This window comes from Vulpes lagopus, chromosome 24, assembly GCF_018345385.1.
Source record: "Vulpes lagopus strain Blue_001 chromosome 24, ASM1834538v1, whole genome shotgun sequence".
NCBI lineage: Eukaryota > Metazoa > Chordata > Mammalia > Carnivora > Canidae > Vulpes > Vulpes lagopus.
Window position 1 is genome coordinate 15647485 of NC_054847.1, and position 27327 is coordinate 15674811.

A 27327-nucleotide genomic window follows, 5' to 3' on the forward strand; every position below is an offset into this window, starting at 1 on the left:
TTTTAGGAAACAGAATCTAGGGATTTTGTTTTGTTTTGTTTTGTTTTCAAGGTAAGGAGTTAAAAATGAGAGGAGACTTGTATTCTCTATGCTTGAATGGCTACTAACTGGCCGGGTGATCCCATACTGAAACTTTTTGTCTCTCAGTTTAAGGATTCATACATTTCTGAGGACCCAACTTCCCTACATAGTTAGTTTCAGAGCTTCCGCATGGTGGTGGTTGTGCGTGTGTGTATGTATGTACTTGTGTGTAGAGGAAAATGGCCCTCCCTCAAAGATTGCTGAGGAAAATGTCCAAATACTTCTTTTGTACCTGCTCCTTGTGGGTCACTCCTATCACTAGGGGTATAGTAACAAAATATAGCATTACTGGAGAAAGGTAGAGGGAGTGGGGAAAGAGACTTGGGGGAGAGGGAGGGAAAGTAGGAAGGAAGCAAGGTAGAGGGAAAAGGGGGACGGAAAGAGAGAGAAATGGCTTTCACTGATGATGAAGGTGTTATTTATGGGACAGAGGTGAACAGAGATGATGGAAAGTGGTTATAGGATTGATCCTTTGCCCTCACTCCCTCTCATTCCTCCAAGTATTGCTGCAGCATTCACATTTTTAAAAGTTCATTTTTAAGAGGTTTTTTAATTAAACTATGGTGGGAGGCAGGAGGACTGCATACATGTGTATATTCTCCTTAATTTTTCCATTTTAAGATATCAAATCATCCGTGTCCTCTGACAAGTGATAAAATATAATAAAGAAATTTTACAAGCCTCTTCATTTGTTTAATAGTGATGATGTGGAAAAATGACCTTTTAAAAACCCTTAAACATTTAACTTTTGATCCTAAGTCTTCTCCCCACAGCTTACTTTATTAAAACTAAACACATCTTGACATTATAAATTAGGAAAGACAAGAGGGCAATCCACTATAATTAGAAGTCTGGGCTAGGCATTCTATGGGATAGATCACTACAACTATTATAATGCAGTTTATTGAAAATTTTATTGAGTGTCATTTGTGTACAAGTAATAGAACTGCCACTCACAAATTAGGCTTGAATAAGGAAAAGTCAAAATTGCAACAACTTCAGCAATCTCTGTGGCCTGAGATCAGCCTTCTTTCATTCACAGATGTGTCTTTCATTAATGAAGAGGAAGATAATACCATAGGAAGAGGGGTCAGGGTAAACCTTCCCAACTCTTTTGTGGACTCTAGATGCTTGACTATGTCTTGCCCTTTACTGATCATCAGCATTAAAGGGACTCTGCTTGCACAAGTGCTTCTAAGGGCCCATTTTACCTACTAAGCACCCAAGGTGTTAGGTGTAAATCCTTAGATTTACTTATGGGAAGAGACTAAACTGGGATTGATAATAGTCCCAAAGACAGAACCCATGCTCTGGTCAAGAACTAGGACTCAGGAAACATTGGACCGCAGATGCAGTCAACAAATGTGGCCTGTACTGCTGCACTCCAGACCTTCATGAGGTATTTATGCTCTAAGTATATCAAATAGAAAGACATGCATGAATTTGTGGCCTGTAAATGCCAGTTAAACATAATCTTCCAGGAACAGACAATGATATAGAAACTAAGTAACTGTAAGCTAAATAACCTACAAACAAGTAACACAATGATATATCATTGATAGTATATTATGTAACCATTAAAATGACAGCTATGAAATAACTTATTATAGATTACTATGATGAGAAATTTTATTTTATTTTTTTGAGATATTATATTTTAAAAAGTAATTAGTAAATATATATTATTTTCAAAGATTTGGGTCTGTAATTATTCCACATAATTATAATTAAGAAGATCATAAAGGAACAAAAAATACAGTAAGAAAACAAGATGTCAACACTGTACTATGGTGAAAGTGAAAATTATGAGCAATTTTTAACTCTTCTTTTGAATTTATTTTATAATTACCTTATAAACTATAGTATACCTATAATTAAATTACTTTTATACTGATAAATACATTAATAATGAAAATAAACATTACTTCATTATTTGCATTTATATGAATCAAATTTTTTTTATATGAATCAAAATTTTTGAATATTTTCTCCTACTCTAACCTGACTCTTCAACTGCTACATGGCGGGTGAGAGCAAAAATACTAAAAAACCAAACTGTCAGATTGAAAATGAAAGACAGTGAGTGAAAGCTGGTCAAGTTCACATAGTCAGTGGGCCACCACAGTTGTTCAGGAGCAAAACACATCCTTAAAAACAAGGCTGCAGGGGCAGCTAGGAGGCTTAGACTGTTAAGCATCTGACTCTTGATTTCTACTCAGGTCATGATTTCAGGATTGTGAGAATGAGCTCCCTGTTTGGCTGGCTCTGTGCTCAGTGCTGAGTCTGCTTGCTCCTCTCCCTCCCCCTCTGCCCCATCTTTTCTAACCCTTCCAGCCACCGCCCCCATCCTTTCTCTCTCTGTTAATAAATAAATAAATAAATAAATAAATAAATAAATAAATATCTTTAAAAAAGACCAAGGTTGCTAATACTCAATTTAGCACTCCTTCCCCCCAAATCACATAGCTATTTTTGGCATGAAAATAAGCACATCTATTAGAGAATATACTTAAGGGGAAAAAATTCCTTTCTGTTATTGCCTTTGAGTATAGCATTTCTGCTGTTTTTACCTGCCCAGCAACTACTGTACCATTCTCTAGCATCTCACCTCGATTTTCTTTTGGTAGATCACTCTTTTATCATTCGTGGTCCACACAGGTTTGGGTAGAGCTCACTCTACCTCACCGGTTCATAGTTATGCTACAGCCGAATTCAATGGGCCAGCAATTGGCACCGTCTAATGGACTCCAAGTTTATGTAGTATGAGCAAGTCTTGAGACTTTAGTTGGAATGATACTGTATCCAGTGGAGTTGCTAGGCATGTAGAACAGAAATCTGGTGCAACCAATGATTCTTTTTACTACCTTTTGAAAGATCCTGTCTGAGAATGGAATAACCCAAAGAGCAGCATACCTGAAAATACAGTGAAACATTTTCTGGTGACATTGTCTGAAATCTGGATCCAGCAATGCTTGAGACTTGACTGCTATCACCGGACTTTTCTTTTACATGAGTCAACAAATTCAGTGATCTCCTTAAGCTAATTCAAATTTTGTTGTTGTTGTTGTTACTTGCAACCAAAAGACCCCTGGACTCATTTCTCTGTCATTATCCATCAAAGTGCACACAAATATACTTTCTCATTAAACAGATGATTATTAATTAAAGAAACTATTGTAGTTATATATCAGGTTGTCAAAACTGTAATCATTCACCACTGTTGTGATCCTTCGTACTTCCTCTTTTGGTCTAATGTATTTGAGTATTATAAAATTCTAAATGAGAAGATACTGAATTAAACAGTTATAACTATTTGATTTATCTCAAACGTGTGTGTTATAGTCCCTTACTAATTTTTCAAGGCAACAAAGTGCTTTAGATATGTTCACCCACATTGGACAGTTTAATTATCTGTGGTGCATTAAAAGAGGTTTTAATCAACAAGTCTTAACTGACAAACAGAAATGAAGGTGCTTAATTACCCATCCTTATTCATTAACATTAAACTTGAAAACATTTTTATTAGTAGTGATTAGGTATAATAATTTAGGTCAATGATTTTCAAACTTTAGCTTGCATCAGAATCGCCTGGATGACTTTTGAAAAAAATCCTAGCCATACTTGTCAGCATTTCTGATTCAGTGAGTTTAAGGTAGAGCCTGGGACTTTGCATTTCTAAGAGGGTCCTAGATCATGCAGATGCTATTGGTCCAAAACCACAGCTTTAGAATCACTTGTTTAGATTCATTTTTTAAAACTTTGCATTTTGGTGTAATGGCCTATATTTATTTGGTAACTTTGATTAAACACATGAGCCCACATTTTCTGAGATGCAGGTATATTTAGATCTGAAAATTCTGGACATCACAATAATGATGTGCTTTAAAGGTGGATGGGGAATAACACACTTTAAAGTAATCTGGGCAAAAGCTTGATTAAAATAATTCATTATGGAAGCCAATCAACCTTAATTTCCAATAGATGACATGATCAGCCAAGCATTCTGCTACATCAAGCAAAAGTCAGACTTAAATGTTGCCCAGCTGCATTTATTAGCAAAGTTCACCAGGTCAAAGTAATCAACTATACCACAAATTCCTAGGTGACTTTTTACCTCTGTTTAACAGAACTAAGTGGTTTCTATATGCCAATAGGGCCAGTAACTCTTAGCAGGACCAAATAAATAGTTTGGCAAAACCTGCTTCATCTTCATCAAATCATTAAAATGAGAATATAAGTAAAAAAATCTGATGATCCCGAGATAAAATACCTTATTATTTTGTAATAATTTAATGATACCCATCAATTTAATTCAAGTAAAAGGGTTTTGGACTTTATTTTTTTTTAAGATTTTATTTATTCGTGGGAGACACACGCAGAGAGAGAGAGAGAGAGAGGCAGAGACACAGGCAGAAGGAGAAAGCAGGCTCCATGCAAGAAGCCAGATGTGGGACTCGATCCCGGGTCTCCAGGATCATGCCCTGGGCTGAAGGTGACACTAAACCACTGAGCCACCGAAGCTTCCCAGTTTTGGACTTTAAAATAGGAAAAGGTCTGAATTGAGTTTTACAATGCCAAAGCCCAAAATTACACTGCTTTCTCTAGACTTGTCTAAGTGGGATTTGTCTACTGATAAACCATCACATTTCCCCCTATCTTCCCATTGAAGGCTTAACTACCGATGAAGTAAGGATTTTTCACGGCTTAACAACTAAGATTAGATTATAATGGAAATTTCATTGTAAGGTTTACATGTAAAATATCCTCTCTGATCGGCTATCAACAGGAATGTAGTCCATTCTAACCTCACCCAAAATAAAATATACACTTGAAAGGTAAAAATGCACCATTAGCTTTAAAGCTGGTAAATCACAATTGGCAATAAGGATGTTTATTTCTGTATGGTAAGGAGGTGTGATAACATGGATGCACAGAGCTGGAGGAAATCTTAGACCATCTGCTCAACCCCTTCCTTATACAAATGAAGGAAACAAACCTGTAAAATAACAATTTGTTGTCATGGGAGTTCAGTTAGCTATGAAAACTATATTGACAGTCATAAAGTTTCTTATTTTAGCAATGCAAAGAGTTGCCTTTTTCAACACATCTGCAGATGACACAGAGAAGGGTGGAGGACACAGACATTGGGTGAAAGACTTGGGATCCAGAAAGACCCCAAGAGTCTGAAGCAATGGATTACATTGGAATACATCCAACCAGGTAAAATTTAAGTCAACACAGTGCCTTACACTCTAGTAAAAAAAAAAACAGCCATGCAAGAAGAAGGAAAAGAAAAGACAGTATCAGCACATGGCTGCAGAGAGGATTCAGGGGTTACAGACTTTGAGTAAGTAGCCTCAGCCTAAGTCAAGAGTGTGAGCACACACTCGGTGTGCTTTCCCAGTTGTATAGCACGTGCAGAGGGGATAGAGGGAGACAATTTTGCTCTGTCCTTTACTGCTTAGGTGGGACCTGGAGCTACGTTCAAATTCACATTCAACAGGCATATGGGAAAATGAGATCAATTAGGGAGAAGCATCAAGATGGGGAAGGGCCTGGAACCGTGTCACATAAAGCAATAGCAGAAGAACCTGTGGCTACTTAGCCTACAGGAAAAAAATCTTGGAGGATATGTGATGAGAGTTGTCCCTCAATAAGACAACTTGTCAAAGAAGAGGAATGAAACTGTCCTGCGTGGCCTCAGGAGACAGAAACAGCATTGTCTTGCAGAACTCCTGAAAGACAGACTTCAGAGAAGTAATTCTAAAAAATGAAAGCCACTCAGAGATGGATGATAGCTAAATAAAATTTGAGCTAACATTTTATCGTATCCATATTTTGTGCCAACTTCTGTGCTAAGGAGTTTTTGTTACCTCATTTCATCTTCCTAACAACACTGTACTAGGTACATTATTATTCTCAATTTAAACATGGAGAAAATACAGCATAGAAAGTTTGAATAACTAACTGATCCAAGAATGTGTGTCTGGCTAGCATGGTACCCTAGACTCAAATTCAGGCTCTCTGTTAAGCCAGGTGCTCAGCTCCTAGAGCACACAGCTTTGGGCTGCTTTGAAAAATATTACTTTTTCTGCCACTGGGGGTACTCCAACATAGGCAGACAGGGAGCTAAACAAAACCTTTATGTTCTCTGCCAGTGAGGAGAACCTGAGGATTTGTGCTTTGTCAAAACAAGGGAGCCATATTTTGAGAATGTCTAGCTACACTACTGTAAGGAAACACATAGCAAGTTTTTGCATAAACAAGAGGAAATGACTTTATGGACATGGTAAAAATGCCCTGGGGTTCTTCCCAAGCACCACTGTCAGTTGAGGAGCTAGTGCTCTCCTGGGACAAAGAGGACATAGTTGAGGGTGGAGTTGGGGCTTCAGAGAAGAGGAACAGAACATTTGCCTAAGTATCTGAGGAAAGTAGCCAAACCAAGATGAATGAAGGACTGGGACTGAGGGAAGACTTTGCCCAGGTGAGTTCAAATATTAGTGAGGATGCTCTGACTCCAAAGGCAGAGCCACGGGATAAGCAGTATGAATACAGTGGATAGGACCTAGGCTGTGAGTCACACAACAGGAATAAGACCTTAAGGTCGTCTGTACGCAGGATGGGCCATGAGTTGGCCAGTTGTCCTGCACGTTTGGTAGGGAGAGGCTCTCAGAGAACAAGAACAGGGAATTGTGGATGATGCCCTCCCTACACCTACATCCCTGAGGAAATTAGGGCCCTGGGAAAGGGGGTGACAGGTCTTGCCCAGTCCCACCTACAGCATGAAATACTAGCATATGATTTATCACATTGTGGAGGCAGGGGAAGGAGGGGGAGGGGATGGTGATCAGACACTGTCAGGGGTTTCTCGAACTCCTTCACTTACAAAGAAGACAGGAGGTCTGAACAAGTGACAGAGAGGATGTGGCAATCAATGGTAGCAATAAAATTGCCTAAGGAGCAGAAAAGAGGATCTGTAAGCACTTGGGGACTGATGAAAATACTATTTCATCATCTGGATGCCTGACTAGCTATTAGAAGAGCAGAGAACCCAGAATTAATATACTTAAAAGGTCACTTTTCCCACAAGTTGGGTGAAAAAACTGCCCCATTTTACCTAAAGGAATAACCCTTAAGATTCTGCTATTCAGTTTTAAAAGGAAAAAAAAAAGCAGCACCTCTTTTGCCTCTTATAGTGCCATGCCTTATGCTTCATTTTCAAATGAAAATACTTTTTCATCTAATCCATTTATATTGTATTTTTACCCCAACTTATAAACAAAGTAACTGTCACTCAGAATGTTGATAAACTTCCCCAAAGTTAATGATGGGAGCAGGAATTGAACCCAGGGCTGAAGTCTTCAGACTCTGACTTCTTTTCTACTATGTTGCCTCAACATCAGGGAAATTTCAAAGTCCAGCCAAGTCCAGAACCAAAGAGGATATTTGGCTCTATTTACTTCTTTGGCTAATAGGTAAAGGCAAGTTCCACTTGGTGTTGTCAGAAAATTCAGACTCATGTGACAGTTATCCCAAGATATTTGCATTTTAGTATTAGACTCTTGGAGTAAGGTTAAAGAGCTAAAACTAGAGTAAATGAGTGATATAGAGAGTAACACATGTTGTCAGTTGGAGGGGAAGGCAAGGGAGGCTGGCCATGAGATCACCTCTCAGCCTGCTCCATAATCAATTTCTAAGTCTACTTCTGCAAAAGTAGTTGGAGGTGAGGTACTCAGCCAGATAGTCTTTAAGAAACAGGCTGTCCTCTGGCAGAGCCAAGGTAGGTGACCTTTTAGGACATCCAGAGGAAAAGAGGCAACTGATACCATATCCAGAACTGTCTTCAGAGTGAACACCCGGATTTAATTCAGTGGTAATGAGTAATGATGATATTTTGCTGGTCTTTGGAATTTATAATGACCCTACGGGAAACAGCTGCCCTCAAATGCCATCTATCTTTCAGTGGGTGCTAAAAACTCACCGCCTCCCACCTCCCCAAACCATCTCTAATTTCTGTGTTGAGAGCCAAAAGATAAGTAAAAACTTGAAAAAGTGAGCTAGTAGCTTCACTTCATAAATGTTTTATCACCTTCAGAAGTTCATATATGAGGCCAAATTATCTCAGGATTTGTTTTTGAAAAGTGAGAGTGATAAGGCATTGAGCAAAGTGGATGAAGTCAATGAACAAGCGTTTCCTACACATACAATAAAGACTCCATTCTCCCGAGGGCATGTTACTTCTATCCAGAGGGTCAGAGTTGGTTTAAAAGGTTAGTTGTTTGTCATATGTTTCATGAGGATTCAAATATAGGGGACAATCCTTAAACTATGCTGAGACACAGATATTAAATGGGAAAACTAGAAGGATTACACATTTTCTTGTTAACATTAGGATTTTTTTAAAAAACCTCTTAGCTTGGGTGTTAAAAAATAAATAAAAAGAGGGCAGCCTGGGTGGCTCAGTGGTTTAGCGCCGCCTTCAGGCCAGGGCCTGATCCTGGAGACCCAGGATCGAGTCCCACGTCGGGCTCCCTGCATGGAGCCTGCTTTTCCCTCTTCCTGTGTCTCTTCGCCTCTCTTTCTCTCTCTCTCTCTCTCTCTCTCTCTCTCTCTGTCTCATGAATAAATAAATAAAATCTTAAAAAATAAAAAGATGACCTATGGATTAGTTAACTCTGCCTAAAGGTCATTAAATGGTTTGCACAGAAGTGCTGATTTAAAAATAAGATATGCTAGTGTATGTACTGATAGTAGAATAAACAAAAACTAGAAATGATGCAAAATAGGTGAGTCTTCCCTGGGATTTGTCATTTCTTGGTTTATCGGTGTTAATAATTATGTGTAATTTCAAAATAAAATGACTCCTTCAGTGGATAAAGCACAATTCCCCACAGCCCATGAATGGAAAACAGACTAATTCCATGACTATTGTCTGACCATCACTTCAGCAGGGTCCCTCTCTGGCTCAATGCCTCTGTATTCCGGTATTGAGCCCACGGTCCTGGAGATTTAGGCAAACACCACAATTCAAGCCCATGGGTGCTATTCAACAGGGACTCAGGCTGAAATTATAACTCTGTCTTTAGCCTGTAGGATCCCACATGCTAGGGAGTGCTGACAGGACACTTGTGTTCTTTTGGAACTTAAGTCCCAGATGAAGGAAATGTGAATTCACAAAACCACATTTTGGAGGATAAATATACTGCACTCCATCACCAGTTGCGGCTGTCACCTGCTCTAGGTTGCTCTGTGAGAACTGCTTATTACTCCTTAGGAAGGATTAATGTAAAACTTTCTGCTATGAAATTAGCTCCAGGGCTGAGATATAGCAACTTGCTACTGAAACTGAAATCGCCCTGACCTGAGATGCATGGGGGCTTTTGAAGCTTTCCCCTACTTCCTTGGCATCTTACATGTGCCTCCAGAATGAATGCCCAAGGGATACAGGGAAGGCAGGGGAATGGGACAGGTGACTGCTGGCTGACTAAGATAATGGTAGACCGCAGTGATGGCTTTATTGCTTTTATCACCAAAACAGATCCTACTTCATTTACTACTTCCTTTGAACCTTTTCTCTGTACTTTTCCTGATGCAGTGATGCAAATGAGCCTTCCAGAGGAAAGTGGGCTTCTTTATGAATGGCTGGTATGGGGGACAAGTTTGGCTATATGCAGGTTTGTGGCTCATTGCAATGTGATTCATCTCAGCTGGTTATGTGCGGAGAGCAGCTGGCAGCAGGTACCCAAATAGCTGTGGAGAGAAGTTAAAAGGGGCTGCTGCCTGCTGAGAGAGCAGAAGAATTGCTTTAAGGACTCCCTGAAGCACAGCCTCCAGCAGCAGAGGGGCATTGGCAGGGGGGGACAGAGAAAACAGCAGCAGCTGACAGCCTCACTGACAAGCAGTTGGAGAAAACATAAATTGGCCATTCAGAGTGAAGGTTTGGGGACCGAATGGGAATCTAGGAGGTGGAGTGACAAATGGTGACAAGCTATTTGGACACCCTCAAAGGAGAGGGTGAGTGAAAAGAGACCCATCCTCCAGGCCCTCCGTGCCAAGTCCAAGATGAAAGACATCAGCGCAGAGGCAAATCTTGGCCAGCTGGAACCCAAAGCCCTCGTTCTAGAAATGACTACAGACTTGGGTACAACATTCTGCTGCCCCCTCCCTCCTCCTTGCAGCTCCATTTTGGCAAGTGGAAAGTAATCCTGAGCACAAATTAATCACATTTAGAGTCTAAAATATCAGATTAATATAAGGTGATGAGCAGATTCATTCTGACCAACTCATTATGTGGAAGGAAAGGCAAACACAAAGGAAAAGGACTATGCCACAGTGAATGTTTGGTATCCCACTCAGAAGCAATGAGGATCCAGATAAATCAGCAAAAAAAAAAATGTGGTGGGGGAGAAGGATAGAGACCCCAGTGATGAGAAGTGAAAAAGCTGGTGAGTAAATATGAGGATTAGTAGTGGGAAAAAAAAGTCGCTATGTTTGGAAACAGATGGGCACATGGTTCATAAGTCACATGACCCACTAAGGTAATGTCCACTCTCAGATACCCCTGCAGTCTGATGGGGCATTGTAACTACAATGTGCAATACATATGCATCTGAGGTATGCGTGTGTGTGTCTGTGGTGTCTGTCTATATGTCTGTCTGTCTGAGAGTAAGTGAAGGAAGATATAAGAGTGACAGGACAGAAAGAAGAACAAAGAATTCTTTTCAAGCTCTTTGAAAACTGGCATTTTGTAACAGGTGGATATACGATAAAAAATTAATTTTTTTTTAAGAAGACCAGACTTTGGGATCCCTGGGTGGCTCAGTGGTTGAGCATCTGCCTTTGGCTCAGGGTGTGACCCGGCAGTCCCAGGACAGAGTCCCACATCGGGCTCCCTGCGTGGAGCCTGCTTCTCCCTCTGCCTGTGCCTGTGCCTCTCTCTCTCTCTCAAATAAATAAATAAATAAATAAATAAATAAATAAATAAATATTTTTTTAAAAAGACCAAACTTTAATCTGTTCACTATACAGTTACTTCTAGTATGTACCTTACTAAAGATATTTTTTAATTCCTTTTTTGGAATTGCAGGTCTAAGTTTAAGACTCATATATGACTATCAGGTAAGTATTTTAAAAAACATTTTTCCTCAAAAATGTATTACTGATGAATTTACCAAATTTACATCTGGCTGGCAACAAGAAATTGCAATGCTATATAATTGTTACATTATCATTATTATAGTCAGCATATATTTAATAAAACTTATAATTACTTAATGACAAGTATAATTTAGATTCTTTCTGATGATCCATGAAACCTTTACATTTTTGTGACAAGGCCCTTGGGATCAGTTTTGGGGCACTGAGAATTGGGCAAGGCCACAAATGGAGTCTGCACTCAAAAATTTACATTCAACTCAAAAAATACTCAGACACTGCATTTGGGGGAAACAATCTGTTTGTCTTATTTGTCTCTCTCTCATAAAATTAGACTGCAGGCAGATTTTTTGGTTATTTGGATTTCTGAGGAACCTATTTTATCATTATAGATTTAGAAACATCTGTACTTCATATGCCTTTTGCCCATAGTTGCCTCTCCTTGTAAGCTGGAATTACCTACAGTCACTTCCCCCCAGTCACTACACTGTATAGGAAGCAGTCTCCTCTAAACGAATTCATGATCATCTTGGTATTTTATGAGATTACAAAAACCAATTTGACTTTAACCTTAGGCACACAGAAAGCAAAAAACAATAATGATGCCACAAGAAAGGGTGTTTTTCGTGTTTCTATGAAAGCTCCCGTGGCTGTGACCTCAAATGAGACACAGTGAAGGAAAAGCCTCTGTCCTGAGAAAGAAGATCCAAAATTTCCAGACTGATCATGTTCCTTGTAATTTTAAAGATTTTATTTATTTGAGAGAGAGAGAGAGAGAGAAAGCTAGGGAAGGGGCAGAGGGAGAGAGAGAGAGAGAGAGAATCTTAAGTAGGTTCCAAGCCCAGTGGGGAGCATGAGACAGGACTCAGTCTCACCACCCTAAGCTCATGACCTGAGCCAAATTCAGGAGTCAGATGCTTAACCAACTGAGTCACCCAGGTGTCCCCCTTGCAATTTTAAAAGTATTTCTTCTTTTTCCTTTGCTATGTTGAGACACTGTCCTCACCAAACAGTAGGCATGTTCTTCAAACCCACACCTTCTTTAAAAGCACAGCAGAAACTTGCTTTCTAGAGAAGTCCCACTCCACTGTATTAGGTGAATACTTATGAACACTGCAGTCTGAAAGAGTGGTTGCACTTACTCTCCATGTGCTATAACTAATGAGCTCCAATTAGGAAACCAGAAATGCTACTGAGCATGTGGAGGATGTTTACATTTTCAAAGTTACATTAACAAATAAAAGCAAAGGCGTGTTTTAGATAATTCAGAAACTGGAGTGATTATCCAAACTAATACTGTAGAGACCCTTGCACCCATGGAAGCTTGCATTTATAATCTCTCCCACGTTCAAATCTGAAAATCCCCAATTCATTGTAGCACTTGGTCACACTGCTTTGGTAAAAAATACAACTGTATATTTCTCACTTCCAAAGTAGCGAGGCTCTGGGGTTGGGGTTGATTTGAATGCTAATGAATCAGATCACCCTCAGAAGGCAGCCATGAGAAATCAGACTAAGTGGATTCCTTACAACACTTCATAGTGTTAGAGTGAACATATTCCTGACTCAGCTGCTAAAGGTAAAACCTATCTACATAACAAGGGCACTTTTCTGAACCCCATCCTGGAGCTACTTTTTTTCCCCCAAGGCTATGTAACATTTTCTCCTGCTAAACCATCAGAGTTTATAGAATGCTGTGGTTCTGAAACTGAGCCTGCTCATCAATCATACTGCTTTTTGAATAACAGCTTCTAATTTTCATTCATGACACTCAGGTATGTTACCTAGAAGCATCACATCTAGGACAGCTCAGACACCCACTGTGGAAAAAGAACCAAGATTTGGGGTTTTGATTCCCAATTATACTCATGACATACTAAGCTTGATCATACTTTGTAGAGTAAGGATTAAAATGCTAATTGGCTGTAACTAAGCAAACTGAGGCCTTTTGATTAATCAAGCCAGCCAGCTTTCAGTTTCTGACATCAAAATTTATACTCCCCGTGAAAAAAAACAAGGCCACGGCTACATAACATTAAACCAACACACAATTAACAACACTTTGTTCTAATTATCTGTGGGCACAATTAATGTTGGCTCTATGGTTCATTTTTCTTCTTTGATGGCTCTTCGAATATTTATGGAGATTAGTCCTTGATGCATTGGCCTTTTCTAAGATCTGGGGTTTCCTTACAAGCTCCCACACAAATCTGAGTAGGGCAAAGTAATACATTTATGCAGATTAATTCCTGACATATTCGCTTTTTGCTGCCATCTGAGGTGTTTCCAACAAGCTATCACCCAAATCTGGCCCCATGATGCTCTGCAGTGACAGGTGCCCTAATACTTGAGCTCACGACCTCCCACTGAGGACGCTTTCTTTCCCCTCAGCAGTTGGTCATAACCGATAAAAGGTTATGTCTTGATTGAACAAGCTTCCAGGAGCTAGAAGGCCAAAAGGGCTGCTGTAAAACAGCGCTGTAGATGCTAACAAAACCCAGGGTAAGAGGGATCCTCAGCTGCCTATTACCGGGGAGAGTAAATTGCAGGCAGGTTCAGTTCTTTCACATCAATAGTAAAGAGACAGGCTGAAAGACAAGGAGCGCTGATCAAAGGCTTTTGGTGATTGGTACAACTTCAATTTATGGCATGCACGTATTTCTACACTCTGAAGGCAGTGGGGGCCTAAGTTTTCAGGTCATAAATATTCTCCTCATGGCTCAGAACTGTTTGCACTGCCCCTTGGTGTGTTTATTTGGCTATGTTATTTTATGCTGTGAAGATCGGCTGAAGCACCATGAGAAGCTGCGGCTCCAGGGTACCTTGGGAGCACGAGGGGCTGTTAGCTACAAACATCTGTAGACAGATGTTTACATCTCTGTAAATTAAGAAAAAAAAAAGAAGTAGAAGAAACAATATTAGCTTTAATATATATGTGTTGGGTAGATAGGTAGCTCCATGCACTTGCATTCATAGGACAGGCCAAGGCTTTGAGTCTAATTTCTGGCCATAAGTCCCCCAGGCTTCAGGCAGGCCAACTTGCTGGTGGCTCCTTGAGACTTATTCAGGCTTTTGTGCTTTTACCCATGCAATTCCCTCTGTCTCTCCTCTTAACTTTTGCCTAAAAAACCTGCATGAAGCCTCAAAGACTTGGTTCAAATGGCACCTTATCTCTATGCCTTCTCTAAAAAGAATCTGGTCAGGCACGTCTACCTCAGTGCTTCATGGACTCTTGTACACAATTTTTAACATTCCTTGAAATTGTCATATGCATTATTTTCATTTTTTCAACTAGTATATTTTTGTCTGCCTTCCAACAATATGTCTCTAGGACAGAGAAAATGTTCCATGGATCTTTTCTAAGTCCAGAATCCAGTAGCAGCCCAGGCCTAGAGATGCCAAAGAAGGGAGAGAGGAAAGAGTGAGAAGGAGAAAAAAGAAGCAAGAAGGAAGGGGAAGAAGGAGCAGGAAGGCAGGAGGAGGAGATGAAGGAGGAGGAGAAGGAGAAGTTAGAAGAAAGATACCATACAAGAAAAGGGTAAGACTGTATCTAAGTAACAACCTACCTTCTTGAGTGATATGAAAGCATTTCTGACATTTGAATAATCCAAACACTAGAACTTTGCCAAAGCACGGAATTCATGGGATTGTCAGTTGAGATGCTCCACCCTCCAATAGCCAAGATGTGAACACATGCCAATGACATCCCTCTCCAGAGTCTAGGAGTTCTCACAGACCTCCTAGAAAGAGAAACAGTCCTTTCCCTGGTGTTTCTGATTCAATGGGACACTAACCTGGAAGCTTCCGGCTGCCATTTTCCCCAATGCGTAAAGAGAGCCTGAGTAAGAATAAAACCCACTTAGAGGAGAGCAGAGCTGAGAGATGGCAACAGCTCCCTTACATGGTCTGAACCTCTGTATTCACTTGTGCCTCCATCCATAGTTACACCTCCATCTCTAGTTCCATGAACTTGCTTTTGCTTACATCAACCTAAATAGAGCCTCTGTAACTTGCAATTAAAAGAACAACAGGATTGCCTGCATTTTAAACTCTTCCTAAAGATTCAGGTCTCTGAAACTATTTCAGCAGCCTGTGGACCCTCCTCTCATTTTATCCTCATTTTATTGAGCAACAAGGATGGTGCCTTAAAGGATGGGTTGGGTGCTTTTCCCTACATGTGCTGTCCCCATCAGAGTCCCTTCTGGAGTTCTTCATTTTAGAGAGTCACTTATTCTTAATTAGATATGAAGAAATCTGTCTACTTGCATAACTTTTTAAAAAATGGTCATGTTTTAATATTCTATTAAAAAATATATAAAAGGCTTATGTACCAAGATTCTCATCACAACATTATAATAACGAAAATGTGTCAACAACCTAAGGATCCAACAGAAAGAGATTAAATAAATGGTACTCCACATTCATTTGATAAATTTCTGCAAAGCTGTTAAATAATATTTTAAGAACTGAGTAAGATGAAAAAACAGTATTGATATATTACACGAAGGAGCAAGCTACTAAACTGTATAAAGTGATATTTCATAATTTCCTAATTTGATTAAGTACAACAGAAAACAAAATGGAAATACACATGCCAAAATGTCAATAGCAGCTATTTCTGGGGGGTACAATTACAGTTTCTCTATTGCCTTATATTTTTCTAACTTCCTATGATGTGACTGCTACTTTTATAATCAGAAAATTGCTAGTATAAAGTTATATACTGACATAGGATTTTTTTTTAACCTCAAGCCCCTTTGTCAAAGAGGAGTTTTTGTCTCTAATCCTAGCTTAGTGATTGTTGCTAGGTGACCTAGAGTTGGATACAAATTAATCAGGAGAAAGATATACACCAGATGCTTTAAGACAGGGATGTCTGGAGTTATCTGTCAGCAGACTGTCATAGAATTCAAAGATGAGAAGGAAACAGTTAAGGATTTCTATTCAAACTACCACCAGCATGTGTCTTTATAACTCTTACAATGTCTTTTTATGTCATTTTAGGATGGGAGAGGATACAAGTGAGAGGAAGGAGAAGGTAAGAACTTAAAGTCAATTGGGAATGCTAAGAAATTAGACCTTCTCTCATCAGCAAAGAGACAAAGCAAGGTGGTAGAAGAAGCTGCTATGATTACAAGCTCTCCTCAGGCTCCAAGGGTCCCTGGCACTGAGCACGTGAGGGTGGGCCTTCTGCATCCGAGGTTGAAGATTCAGGTAACATTCTATCCGAGACTGTGCTTGGTACTAAACTGGAACTAAGGTGTTTGAAGAGCTTTTAATATCACTCGAAGACTCTATCAATGGTTCTGAGTCCTGGCTGTGCATCTGAACCCCCCACAGGGCTTTATGACAACACACATGTTGATTCTCCTATCTATCTATCTATCTATCTATCTATCTATCAACATCTATCTATTTATATTTTATTTACTTATTCATGAGAGACACACAGAGAGAGAGGCAGAGACACAGGCAAAGGGAGAATTAAGCTCCATGCAGAGAGCCTGATGTGGGACTCGATCCCAGGACTCCAGGATCGTGCCCTGGCCAAAGACAGACGTTTAACTGCTGAGCTACCCAGGCATCCCGATTCTCCATTTTAGACTTCAAGAGTTGGAGTTTCCTGGGTTGTCCACCAGGCATCTGAACTTTTCAGAAGCTCTGTTTCTGCATGAGTTTCACCCCCTGAAGATTTCACTCCAATATTTCTATTTCTCCCTCCTGCAGCATGGCTTTTGTCCTTTCCACTGGATCATTCCCATCGGTACACCAGTGCACCCTAAATAGTGCCCTGTTTTTTTCTTGCTACTGTTTTTAAGAGCTTTTCTTGTACTATGTCTCTCTTCAGGCATGACTGTCTCCATGTCAGCTACACCTTACAGGAAAAGTCCTCCAAAGAGCCATCTGTATACATTGTCTCTACCTCCTTGCCGTCCTTCCTGCTCCAATCAGAAACTATTGTCATCAGGCTTTTAGCTCTCCCCATCTCATGCCAGAGCCAGTGATGGATTCTGTGCTTTATCTTTCTTATTCTGTTGGTGGTACTGACAAGGCTGCCCTTGAAATGCTTTCATCTTTAGACCTCTCTGACACTTCACCTTTCTGATTTTCTTTCTACCTCACTAACGACTCTTTCACAGGCTTGTTGGATGGCTCTCCTTTATCTGCCAGACCTCTAATGGAGGGGCACTGCAAGGGTCTGTCCTTTGCCCTCTTTAGGTCTACATTTCCACTTATGTCTCATGTGGCTTTATTAAGTCCCACAATGTAGAATGCCATCTATATGCTGATGGCTCTCAAATCCATATTTCTAGCCCTGACCTTGGCCTTGGAAATCCAACTACCTACCAAACATCATCACTTGAATGTTTAGTAGGAATCTTGACTTCACATTGACAAAACAAACTGATGATTATATATTCCATTCCTCAAGTTGCCTCTGCTCTGAGCCTGGCCTTCCTCAGAAATCTGCTATAACTCCATACTCATTTGCTAAGGTCAAAAACCTAAAAGTCACTCTTGACTTCTCACTTTCTCTTATGTTCCACATCCAATCCTTCAGTAATTCCAATAGGTTCTACTTCTCATCACATAATTACTTGACCAAATTTCTTATCAGCAGAGCATAATCGAACCATGGTGGAGTCTAAATTCAATTCTGACTTTCACACTTACTGACTATATAACTTTGGGCAACTTATCTAACTTTTGGGGGTTCACATTCCTCATCTGTAAAATGGAGATAATCATATCCACCTCCCCTCACATTAGTTATTATAAAGATTAAAATAGTATGTATATGTATAGATTGGAACGGTGCTTGAACATACTAAGCTCTATGTCAGAACTTCCACCACTGTCATCATCATTATTCCCCTCTAGTCTACTAGTCTAATGGTATTATTATATGCAATTATTTCCTATTAGTCCTAGGTGCCTGTTCTAGACCTACTAGCCTAGACCTAGCCTACTAACAACTTCCGTCTAGAATCTAAAACAATTTCCTACCTGGACTTGCTGTCCTGCTTTTATACCACCAATCAGCAAGAGTTGTCCCTCCGAAGCACAAGTTGGACCATGTTACTTCCCTGCTTAACAATTTCCAATGGCTCTCCTTTAAATTTACAATTATATTCAAAGTCCTTGCTGTGACCATAGCCTATAAGGCTTTAAAGGGTCTGGTCCCGGGATCCCTGGGTGGCGCAGCGGTTTGGTGCCTGCCTTTGGCCCAGGGTGTGATCCTGGAGACCCGGGATCGAATCCCACATCAGGCTCCCGGTGCATGGAGCCTGCTTCTCCCTCTGCCTGTGTCTCTGCCTCTCTCTCTCTCCCTGGGACTATCATAAAAAAAAAAAAAAAATTAAAAAAAGGGTCTGGTCCTTGTGTACCCCTCTTAGTTTTCTTCCTCCCATTTTTTAACCTTATATTTGTGTTTCAGGGTAAATTTCTTTCTTCTATTCCTTTAACTTGCCAACCTTTCCACTATATATCTAGGCTTCCCCACATGTAGTTTCTCCTTGTGCTTCATCCAGGTTTTCATACAGCTGTCTCCTTCTGTTATTTATTTATATATTTTAAAAATATTTTATTCATTTATTTGAGAGAGAGAGAGAGAAACAAAGGGAGAGAGAGCCCGGGAAGAGGAGCTCTTGCGGGGTGGGGCAGAGGAAGAACCGAGTTCTCCCTCTGAGTAAGGAGTCAGACATGGGGGGCCCCAGGTACCCCTCCTTTGTGTTATTTACACTGTACCTACATAGCCTGGTAATCAGCTGCCATTGTAGGTAAACACCTCTCTTGTTTCTATCTGATCTCCGATGACTATATCACCTGTTTTTTCTTATTCAGAGGCATTCATTTGTCTATTTGTTTGTTTGCTCACTTATTTATTATTTAAGTGTGTAGTTCACTGGGGTTTTTAGACCATGAAATTGATCTACTCCTAGCATTTGGCCCATAGAAGGTATTCAGTAACTATCTATTGACTATGAACTCAACATAAAATTGTGATGTGCAGACAGCTTTGAGAATTACTATTTTTAACTACTTCATTTTAAAATGGAATTACTGATTAACAAAAATGCTTATGCTTAGCACTTTAATTGTCATACTTTCATGGAAAGGTATAACTAAGTAGAAAACACTGTTATCACTTTAGCACATTTAATTGCCATGTTTTTCTGCACAAAATAAATCTTTTATATAAGAAGCCAAGTTCCTCTGACCTTGAGGCTATAGCTAAGGCATCAGCACTTACCTGGAGGCTCAGAACTCCCAGGTTGTCTCAGTCCTGCTCTCCCCCTTAGCTAGAATTTGGGAATCAGAGATGCTGTGGGAGTTGATAATGAGCAAAGGGCATGTCCAGCTTGATTTCTAGTCAGCTGTGAAGCTGGTCAATGAATGATTAGAAAGGGCAAGTGGGAATGTGCAGAGAGATGCCTGAGACAAGCAAATCACGTATTTTAAGGAACATGCCCATAAGCAAATCTGGTGCGTAAGGCCAAAACCCAGGGCAGACATGAGGGAAAAGAGAAGACATAAGGTCAAGTCAATGCATTGTGGAGGTCATGTCTAGGAGATTCCCTTGACTCAGTGGTCAGGGATGAGATGAGAGAAAGGGGTGGTCCTTTGATAGACATGGCCTTTGAAAGGGTAGTGCTGTTGAAAATAGTGAGCTTGATACTAAGTTGAGTAAGCAGTTTCTTAAACACATGTCTTGAAAACCAAAATTTTTAGAAAACATAGGAAACACTACACCTGGCACTTAAAAGCTACAGAAAATGTACAAGTGGCATCTATATCAACCGTGTGGCACTTATGGCACAGATATAAAATATAGCAAATGGTTCCCCCCCCAGACATCAGGACCCTAAACAAATCTTATCACTTAGGCCCAGGGAAAATAGTTACTGGGTGGTGAGGGTAATGGCTGACCTTCCTGAACAACTGAAAGTTACTGAAACCAAGGTACAGAGAGAAAACAATTGCTAGGACAAAAGAGAGAGGAAGGTGGGGAGAGAGAATATCAATCATTATTTTGATTACTGGCCCTGGAGCTCTTTTTGGAAGGTAAATGTTTTATTTAGCGAAATACCTTGATGAGCTCCGTGAATGGCATGGAATGAGACCATGAGTGGAGTTCAGGGACAGAGCACAGAGCCCTGCATAACCAGTGATGGGGCCTTAGCGGAGAGAGAAGAAGCACATGGGAAAGAGCTGCCATATTCTCTGTCAGGCTGGGAAAGGAGTTGCAGAAAGGGGCAAGGGAGAAATGCCCTGCAGCTGAAGAACTTGGAAGAAACAGCTAACTAAAGATCAGGTTCAAATAGTAGTAAGAATTGTGGGTAAGGAGAAAGTTAACTTAGTATTGAACAAAGAACTTTAGGAAACAAGCAATGACAATGACCAGAAGAAATTAATTTAGAAAATAAAATATTTTTGTGAATTAAATTTGTGGGGATTAATGGCACTTAGATATATCATCTATTACATGCAACTAATGCTGGACACAAGAGGTGTTGCCTGAAGTATAAAGATCTCTGTGAAAGGAAAAAAAAAATACTGCTTCTCTTTTACTCCGTGAGGGTTTAGAAAATATTAGCTGCCAAAAATATTTTTAAAATACCTCTTAGCTTGATTAAATAAAATGTTCTTCACAAAGTTGTCTCAGTGACAATTAGATGAACTAAGAGCAATTGTTACTGTAATTAGGAATAGAATTAACAATTTAAGTACATGGTTCTAGGGAAATAAGAAATTGTACTACCAAACATTTCTAAATTAAATCTAGGTAATTCAAACTCTAGATGAAGTTATGACTTTCTCAAAGCTCTCAGATTTCAGCCTCAGTCTCCTTTAAGAAGGCTTCTCCACCTTGCTCAGTAACTTTCTTAAAATGATACAAATGTGAGAATTTTTGAGGGGACAGGGAAGATTCCTGGATGTTTGCCCCAGTGGGCACTGCCAGAGGTTCCTTAAGTTAACTTCTCTTCAGCCCCATGTTTTTTTTTTTTTTTTTAAGCCCCATGTTTGGTATCACTTGCTCAACCTGTCCACCCTGAGTCACTCTAGTGTGTAGTAGCTCAGTTTTTCCATTCATAGTTCTTATATTAATTACTAAATCCAGGTAAATAGAAAAAAATGACATAACAGAAGTCATGGTGGAGACCATGTGCCAGGCATCACTGTACTAATATTAACTCATTTCATCCACGTCAATGTCCTATAAGGTAGGTTACTATTATGATGTCCATTTTTGCAGTTGAGTAGATAGAGGCACATAGCCTGTTTTGTGAGGCCTGTTTTGTTTGGGATTCAAACAAAACCTTGGGAGTCTGGTTCCAAAATCCATAGTCTTAACTTCTTTGCTTTCCCTTTGTTGAGGAAATGAGTATAAAAAGGGCGTGCTCACTATAGACAGCATGGTGGATTGGAGGCAGAACTGCAGTAACCAAGCACAGAAAATAAGACTTCCCTGGGTCTTGTTTTTACACATTAAGTTTTCAGGTCTCTGTTGACTCTATTGTTGAATTTTATTTTTAGATGTTACTGAAAGTCCCTTGCACCTAGTTGAGATGAGATTAACTCACTATAGTCTGGCTTAAAAGTAACTATGTCCCTATTCTAGATGTTAAGCCAACTTTTAAAAAAGCCATCTTCACTGAGTCTTTCAGTATGTGAGATGTCAATCAAGATCTAAAAACTGGAATTTTCTTTGAGGACTGCTATGAACTGGAATACTACTCAGCCATCGAAAAATGAAATCTTGCCATTTGCGACCATGTAGGTGGAACTAGAGGATACCCTGCTAAGTGAAATAAGTCAATCGGAGAAAGACAATTATATGATCTCACTCATCTGTGGGATTTAAGAAACAAAACAGGATCATAGGAGAAGATAGGAAAAAATAAAACAAGAGAAAATCAGAGAGGGAGATAAACCATAAGAGGCTCTGAATCATAGGATACAAACTGAGGGTTTCTGGAAGGGAGAAGGGGTCGGGGAATGGAGTAACTGAGTGATGGGCATTAAGGAGGGCACGAGATGGAATAAACACTGGGTGTTATATAAGACTGATAAATCAATGAACTCTACCTTTGAAACAAAAAATACATTATATGTTAATTAATTTAAATAAAATATTTTTTAAAAACTTAAAAAAAATAAAATAAAAAATTCAGGAATTAGCATGTGCAGTGATGTCAAAGGCCACTAAGTAAAAGACCAGTTGTTCCAGATTATTCTGGAGACTGTGGTGGCTCCTCCTTAAAGTACCCTTAGCTCAGCTTCACCTCTACTTGTTTTATGTTTTACATGTTGAACTTCTGCACAGGTTTGTTTTTGTTTTTGTTTTTGTTTTTTGGAAGTGCTTTGAATACTTAAGAGTTTGATTTTTTTGCAGTCATCTTTATGGAGTATTGGTTTTTCAATTATTCTTCATTCAATTATTCATTATATCAGGTATTGGAAAAACAAAGTGAAATACCACAGAGCACTTGCCTCACAAAGCATGTAATTTTAGGAGTACTGATCCATTTTGAGGGCCAAACTGAATTTAAAATGAATTACTGTCCTAGGTACACTTGTTAAGGCATTGCAATCAGAATCACTAGGTCAAGATTCTCAATGCTACAAATTTTAACTTTTTGCTCACCAATGACAAATGAATCATAATGGGAGATACTAGAATCCTATTTGTGTAGGTGAACTGAGAAAGGAAAACTTACACTCCCTAAAACCAATGTCTTTCAAAGAAGCAGAGCATTGTCATTTTTTCTTTAAATATGTAAAATTGTTTCATTTCTTACCTCTAGAGCTTTCAGTCTTTCCAACAGGAATTTGGTGTTTTCTTTCCCCTCGTCTGCACTACTGCTTTCACTCCTTGAATCCTCATCCACCACCATGTGAAGACCTTCCAAAGTTTCCTTGTGTTTTCTCTCTTCCTCTGACAGCTTTTCCTGAAGCAAGAAAGAATTATTGTTTTCAATAATCTCCATTGAAAAATAAGCAAGAGTCTAAGGCTAAAAAGTTTGGAACCTCTCTATTGCTTTTGCATTCTTTTGGGGGCTGAGGTAGAGAAGATTTTGCTAACAAAATTCTCAGTGGTGCTATATTAGTAAAACACAATAGATAAATTAATGAATCCTGGCAGGACAAAGCCACTCGGTCAATACCTCTGAATGCAAAAGTCCTCTGCCCTGTTGGAGAAGTTGACCCAGCCAACAAAATCTTAGGTGAAACTGTGGGTAATCCATTTTGATCTGCACCATGGAATTCAGCTATATGCTAACTGGGAAAAAAACAAATCAACCTTGATACCTTGATTTGTGAAGAGCTTAGCTCCTCAAAAGAGGATCGTTAAAGTCACTGGACATGCAACTATTTAATTATTCTAAGGGAAAATAAAATATCATGAAATATTGAAATGAGAGTGATTTCAGAATTCTAAGCTGAAACCAATTAGTTCCTTTGGCTTGATGACACAGCTCTTAAGGACCCTTTAGTTCCTTTTCTAACACTCCAGGATTTGTAGTATAGCTTTGAGGCAGACATAAAATGCCGTTATCTTGTCTTTCCTCCCTGTTGGAAGCTCCTCACTCAACCTTATCTCTGGCAGCTTTTGGAAGTTGAGAAGTGTTAATTTGAGCCTTATGATTGCCTCTTGTTTTCAAGGGAAAAAGAAATGTCAAGAGAATATCATATGATAAAAAATCTCATCCATTCTGTACATATATTAAGACCCTTGTACTACAGAACCAGGTGACATCATTCCATCACACTATTGAATTCTAACCCAGACACTGCAGAAATCACCGTCTTAGTACAGCTAATTGTCAACCATGTGGGCTAAACTGGATTATCAATGATGAGAGATTTCTTTTTATTTAGCACTAAACTAAGATCACTTGCAAATAGGAATCACAAAAACTAGGCTTCTTCATCTCTAGGCCCTATAAAATCTACTTAGAGGGGGAAAATCAGGTTTTCAAACTGCGTTCACAAAAGTACTTTGAAGTTCCAAAAATGTTTAACTTATTTTTAAAAATAAATTATAAAGTATGTAAAAATAGTTCGTAATCTGTATGCATATATGTATAAATATATATCAATAGATAGATACATACATACACACACCTGGAGACCACACAGTAACTTGACCCATGTTAATGTGTTTTATGTAGATTCCAAGCTATAATTTCTCCTGTCATGTTTCTATAGAAATGCACAATTGGTTAGGAAGGTGATAGCTCTTTATGAAATCAGGCCTCACTATGTCTAACCACATATAACGTGCAGGTATGTTCACTTCTATAGCACATATGGCTTCAGCTCAGGTCATGAAAGTTTAAGGTAGAGATCCTCAGGTCAGGACAAACATCCATGTCATTAAAGTATTTTTATGACTTTGATTCTTTAAGTTCTGGTCACTTGTCACTCGTAGACTTTCATTTCTACGATAAGGAACACGAAGCATGTAGAGTTACTCAACTTGGAAGTGAAGAGGTCCTTTTATTTCTTTAAGATTTGAGATTGTAATTAAACACTTAACTGGGATTGTAAAGCAAGTTGTTTTTTTTAAATATCATCTACATCTATGTCTCTGTATGAATTACGGTTTTTCACTGCTCTTTCAGGCAATTCTACTTGTATTTTCTCTTCCTTCTTCCCATTCTTCTAGTAATTAGGGCTCTATAGCTAATTAAAACAAACAAGAGCTACTGTTGTGGTAAATGAGAAGCCAAAAGACTTTGGAGTATGACAATTGTGTTCCATATCTACCATTTACCAGCTTAGGAAATACCTTGGGCAAACTACTAAATTTCAATAACTCTTGGTTTCTTTGTCTTCTAAATACCTTGGTGAGGTTAATGCCAACAAATATAGCATACACATATATACAGTCAATTCTCATTATTTCTGGTAATTCTATTCTATAAAGTTGTTATGAACACTGAATTAGTAAATACTAATCCTAGGGGAAATACAGGGTTAGGTTCCTGTAGGCAACATTTCCATAAATAATCAATACACAATCTTGTTTTATGAGTGTTTCTATTTAAAGGCACATTATTTAATATATACTATTAATTCATTAACATTGAACTAACAGCCTATAGTCCTATAACGCATACCTGCACAGAGTTATCTAACATCTGTTCTCTCCATAAGGCACATCATAGTCTTCTTGCCCTTAGGAACACTAGGCAGCATTTTAGCAATATACTTGGAGGCCATTTTAAACACTTAAATCACTAATAAAAAGCATAAAATCTGAAAGATGTGGCACTAAATAGAATGCCAAAGGACACTCGTTTATTGTAGAAGGTCAAAAACAGGAAGAGTGGTGCCTTGTTTGATCTCAGCTGGGAACCTGCATATCAGGTCACTCAAAGTTTTCACCGCTCTGTGAATGTCTGATTTATCATCAAAGCACAATTTGATTGTAAACAAATTTTAGGCAGTAGGTGAATTCAAAAATATAAAATCTAGAAACATTATGAGGATTGACTGTACAAACGTACACACCAGCACACACACAGTTAAAGTGTCTAGGCACAGTGCCTAAATAATATATAAAACAACTGGAAACAATTCAAGATGATATAGATTATATGTGAGTGTTTAGATTGCATAACATGCATGGTTGATTTTACATAGTTTGAAGAATGGGCAATCAATGAGGGATGTGGGATGTGATTTCATGGAAATGTAACATGACTTACACTTTGATACAGTGATACAACTTTAATAGTTAGACAAACAGTGGGATTTTTAGTTGAAGAGAAAACTGAAACAAAGGCTTTCAGTGAGGAATAGGTTTTGTCCTTATTGGTTAATGAGAAAACCAGTTTGATGATAAGACACACACACACACACACACACGCACACACACACACACACACACACATTGAGAGAGTAGCTGAGTACAGGATCGTAAAGTAAAAGAGAAAGGATTCTGGGGAATGAGAAAAATTCAGACATGATTCATACATTGATTTGTCCATCCTTCCGATGTTTATTGAGTGTGGACTACTGGCCACCTGCTGTCCTGGGTACTGGAGATATGGCCAACAAGACAAAGTTCCTATCCTCCATGAATTTTATATTCTAATGATGGGAAACATACTGAACTCCAAGTCAAATCAGGAAGTTATGTAATTGTAAACTAGCGGTAAATGCTATAAAGAAAATAAAGTAGCATGATATGATGGTCAATGATGTGTCTAAAGAAAAAGTTAGATATGGTGACATCAGTGTAAGGTGCATCAGTTTAAGAGGACATGGCCATTGGAGCGGAGACCAAATGATGAGGAGGAAGCTTTCAAGCAATGGCCTGGGATAAAACCATTACAAACAAGTGAGAGCAAAGCCAGTGCTCAGAGGCAGGGCTAAGCCTTCCTTGCTGGCCAGCTAGGAGGGAATCCCTGTGAGGGAGCACAGTCACTGTAAGAGCAAGAATAGCAGGAAATGTGAGCAGAGAGAGAGCGAACTGGAACTTTTCATGTCTTGCAGGGCACGAAAAGGCATTTGGATCTTATTCCAACTGCAGTAGAGAGTAATTGGAGGCTAATCAGGGAAGTGACAGGTTGTGGTTTACATTTTAGAAGCATCATCCTGACTGCCACAATGGAGAATGGGCTGTGGAGGGAAGGAGCAAGGAGCCCAGTGGGGATGCCTTTATATGAAAAGAAATAAAAATTAGGAACACTGTGAAGTTTTTGGACAAAGGCTTACTTAAACAGTTCTCATATGGGATGGAAGGTTAGAAGCCGTGGATTCAAAGCTCAGCTTTTACACTGTTGCACCTTGCTGGGCCAATCATTCAACCTTTTTCAATTCTCAGTTTCCCCACAGATGTAAAATTAAGGGGTTGGACTAACTGCCCCTTCCATGGCTGAAGTTCTAAAAATTCAATTACTCAAGACACAATTTTTAGGAAAGATGTCGTCAATATGCTCAATGGTGATAGAGATGGCAAGAGAACAGAAAAAGAGCCTCTACATTTGTAATAAGAAGGTTATTAGAGGGGACTGGAGAGCTAAAGCATGATGATGATACCCCATTGTCAGCAGTAAAGCAAAAAGTGAAAAAAAG

The 27327-nt window shown here is 39.2% G+C and overlaps 1 protein-coding gene across 9 annotated transcripts in view; it reads right to left on the reverse strand.

The window, feature by feature from the left end:
* The window catches only part of NCKAP5 (NCK associated protein 5), a 947236-nt gene that overhangs the window by 257024 nt on the left and 662885 nt on the right, over window positions 1-27327 (reverse strand). For all 9 annotated transcript variants that reach the window (XM_041739534.1, XM_041739539.1, XM_041739533.1 and 6 more), the window contains one exon: window positions 23040-23189. In XM_041739534.1, coding sequence (XP_041595468.1) covers window positions 23040-23189 — 150 coding nt within the window. The remainder of the gene's footprint in view (window positions 1-23039; window positions 23190-27327) is intronic.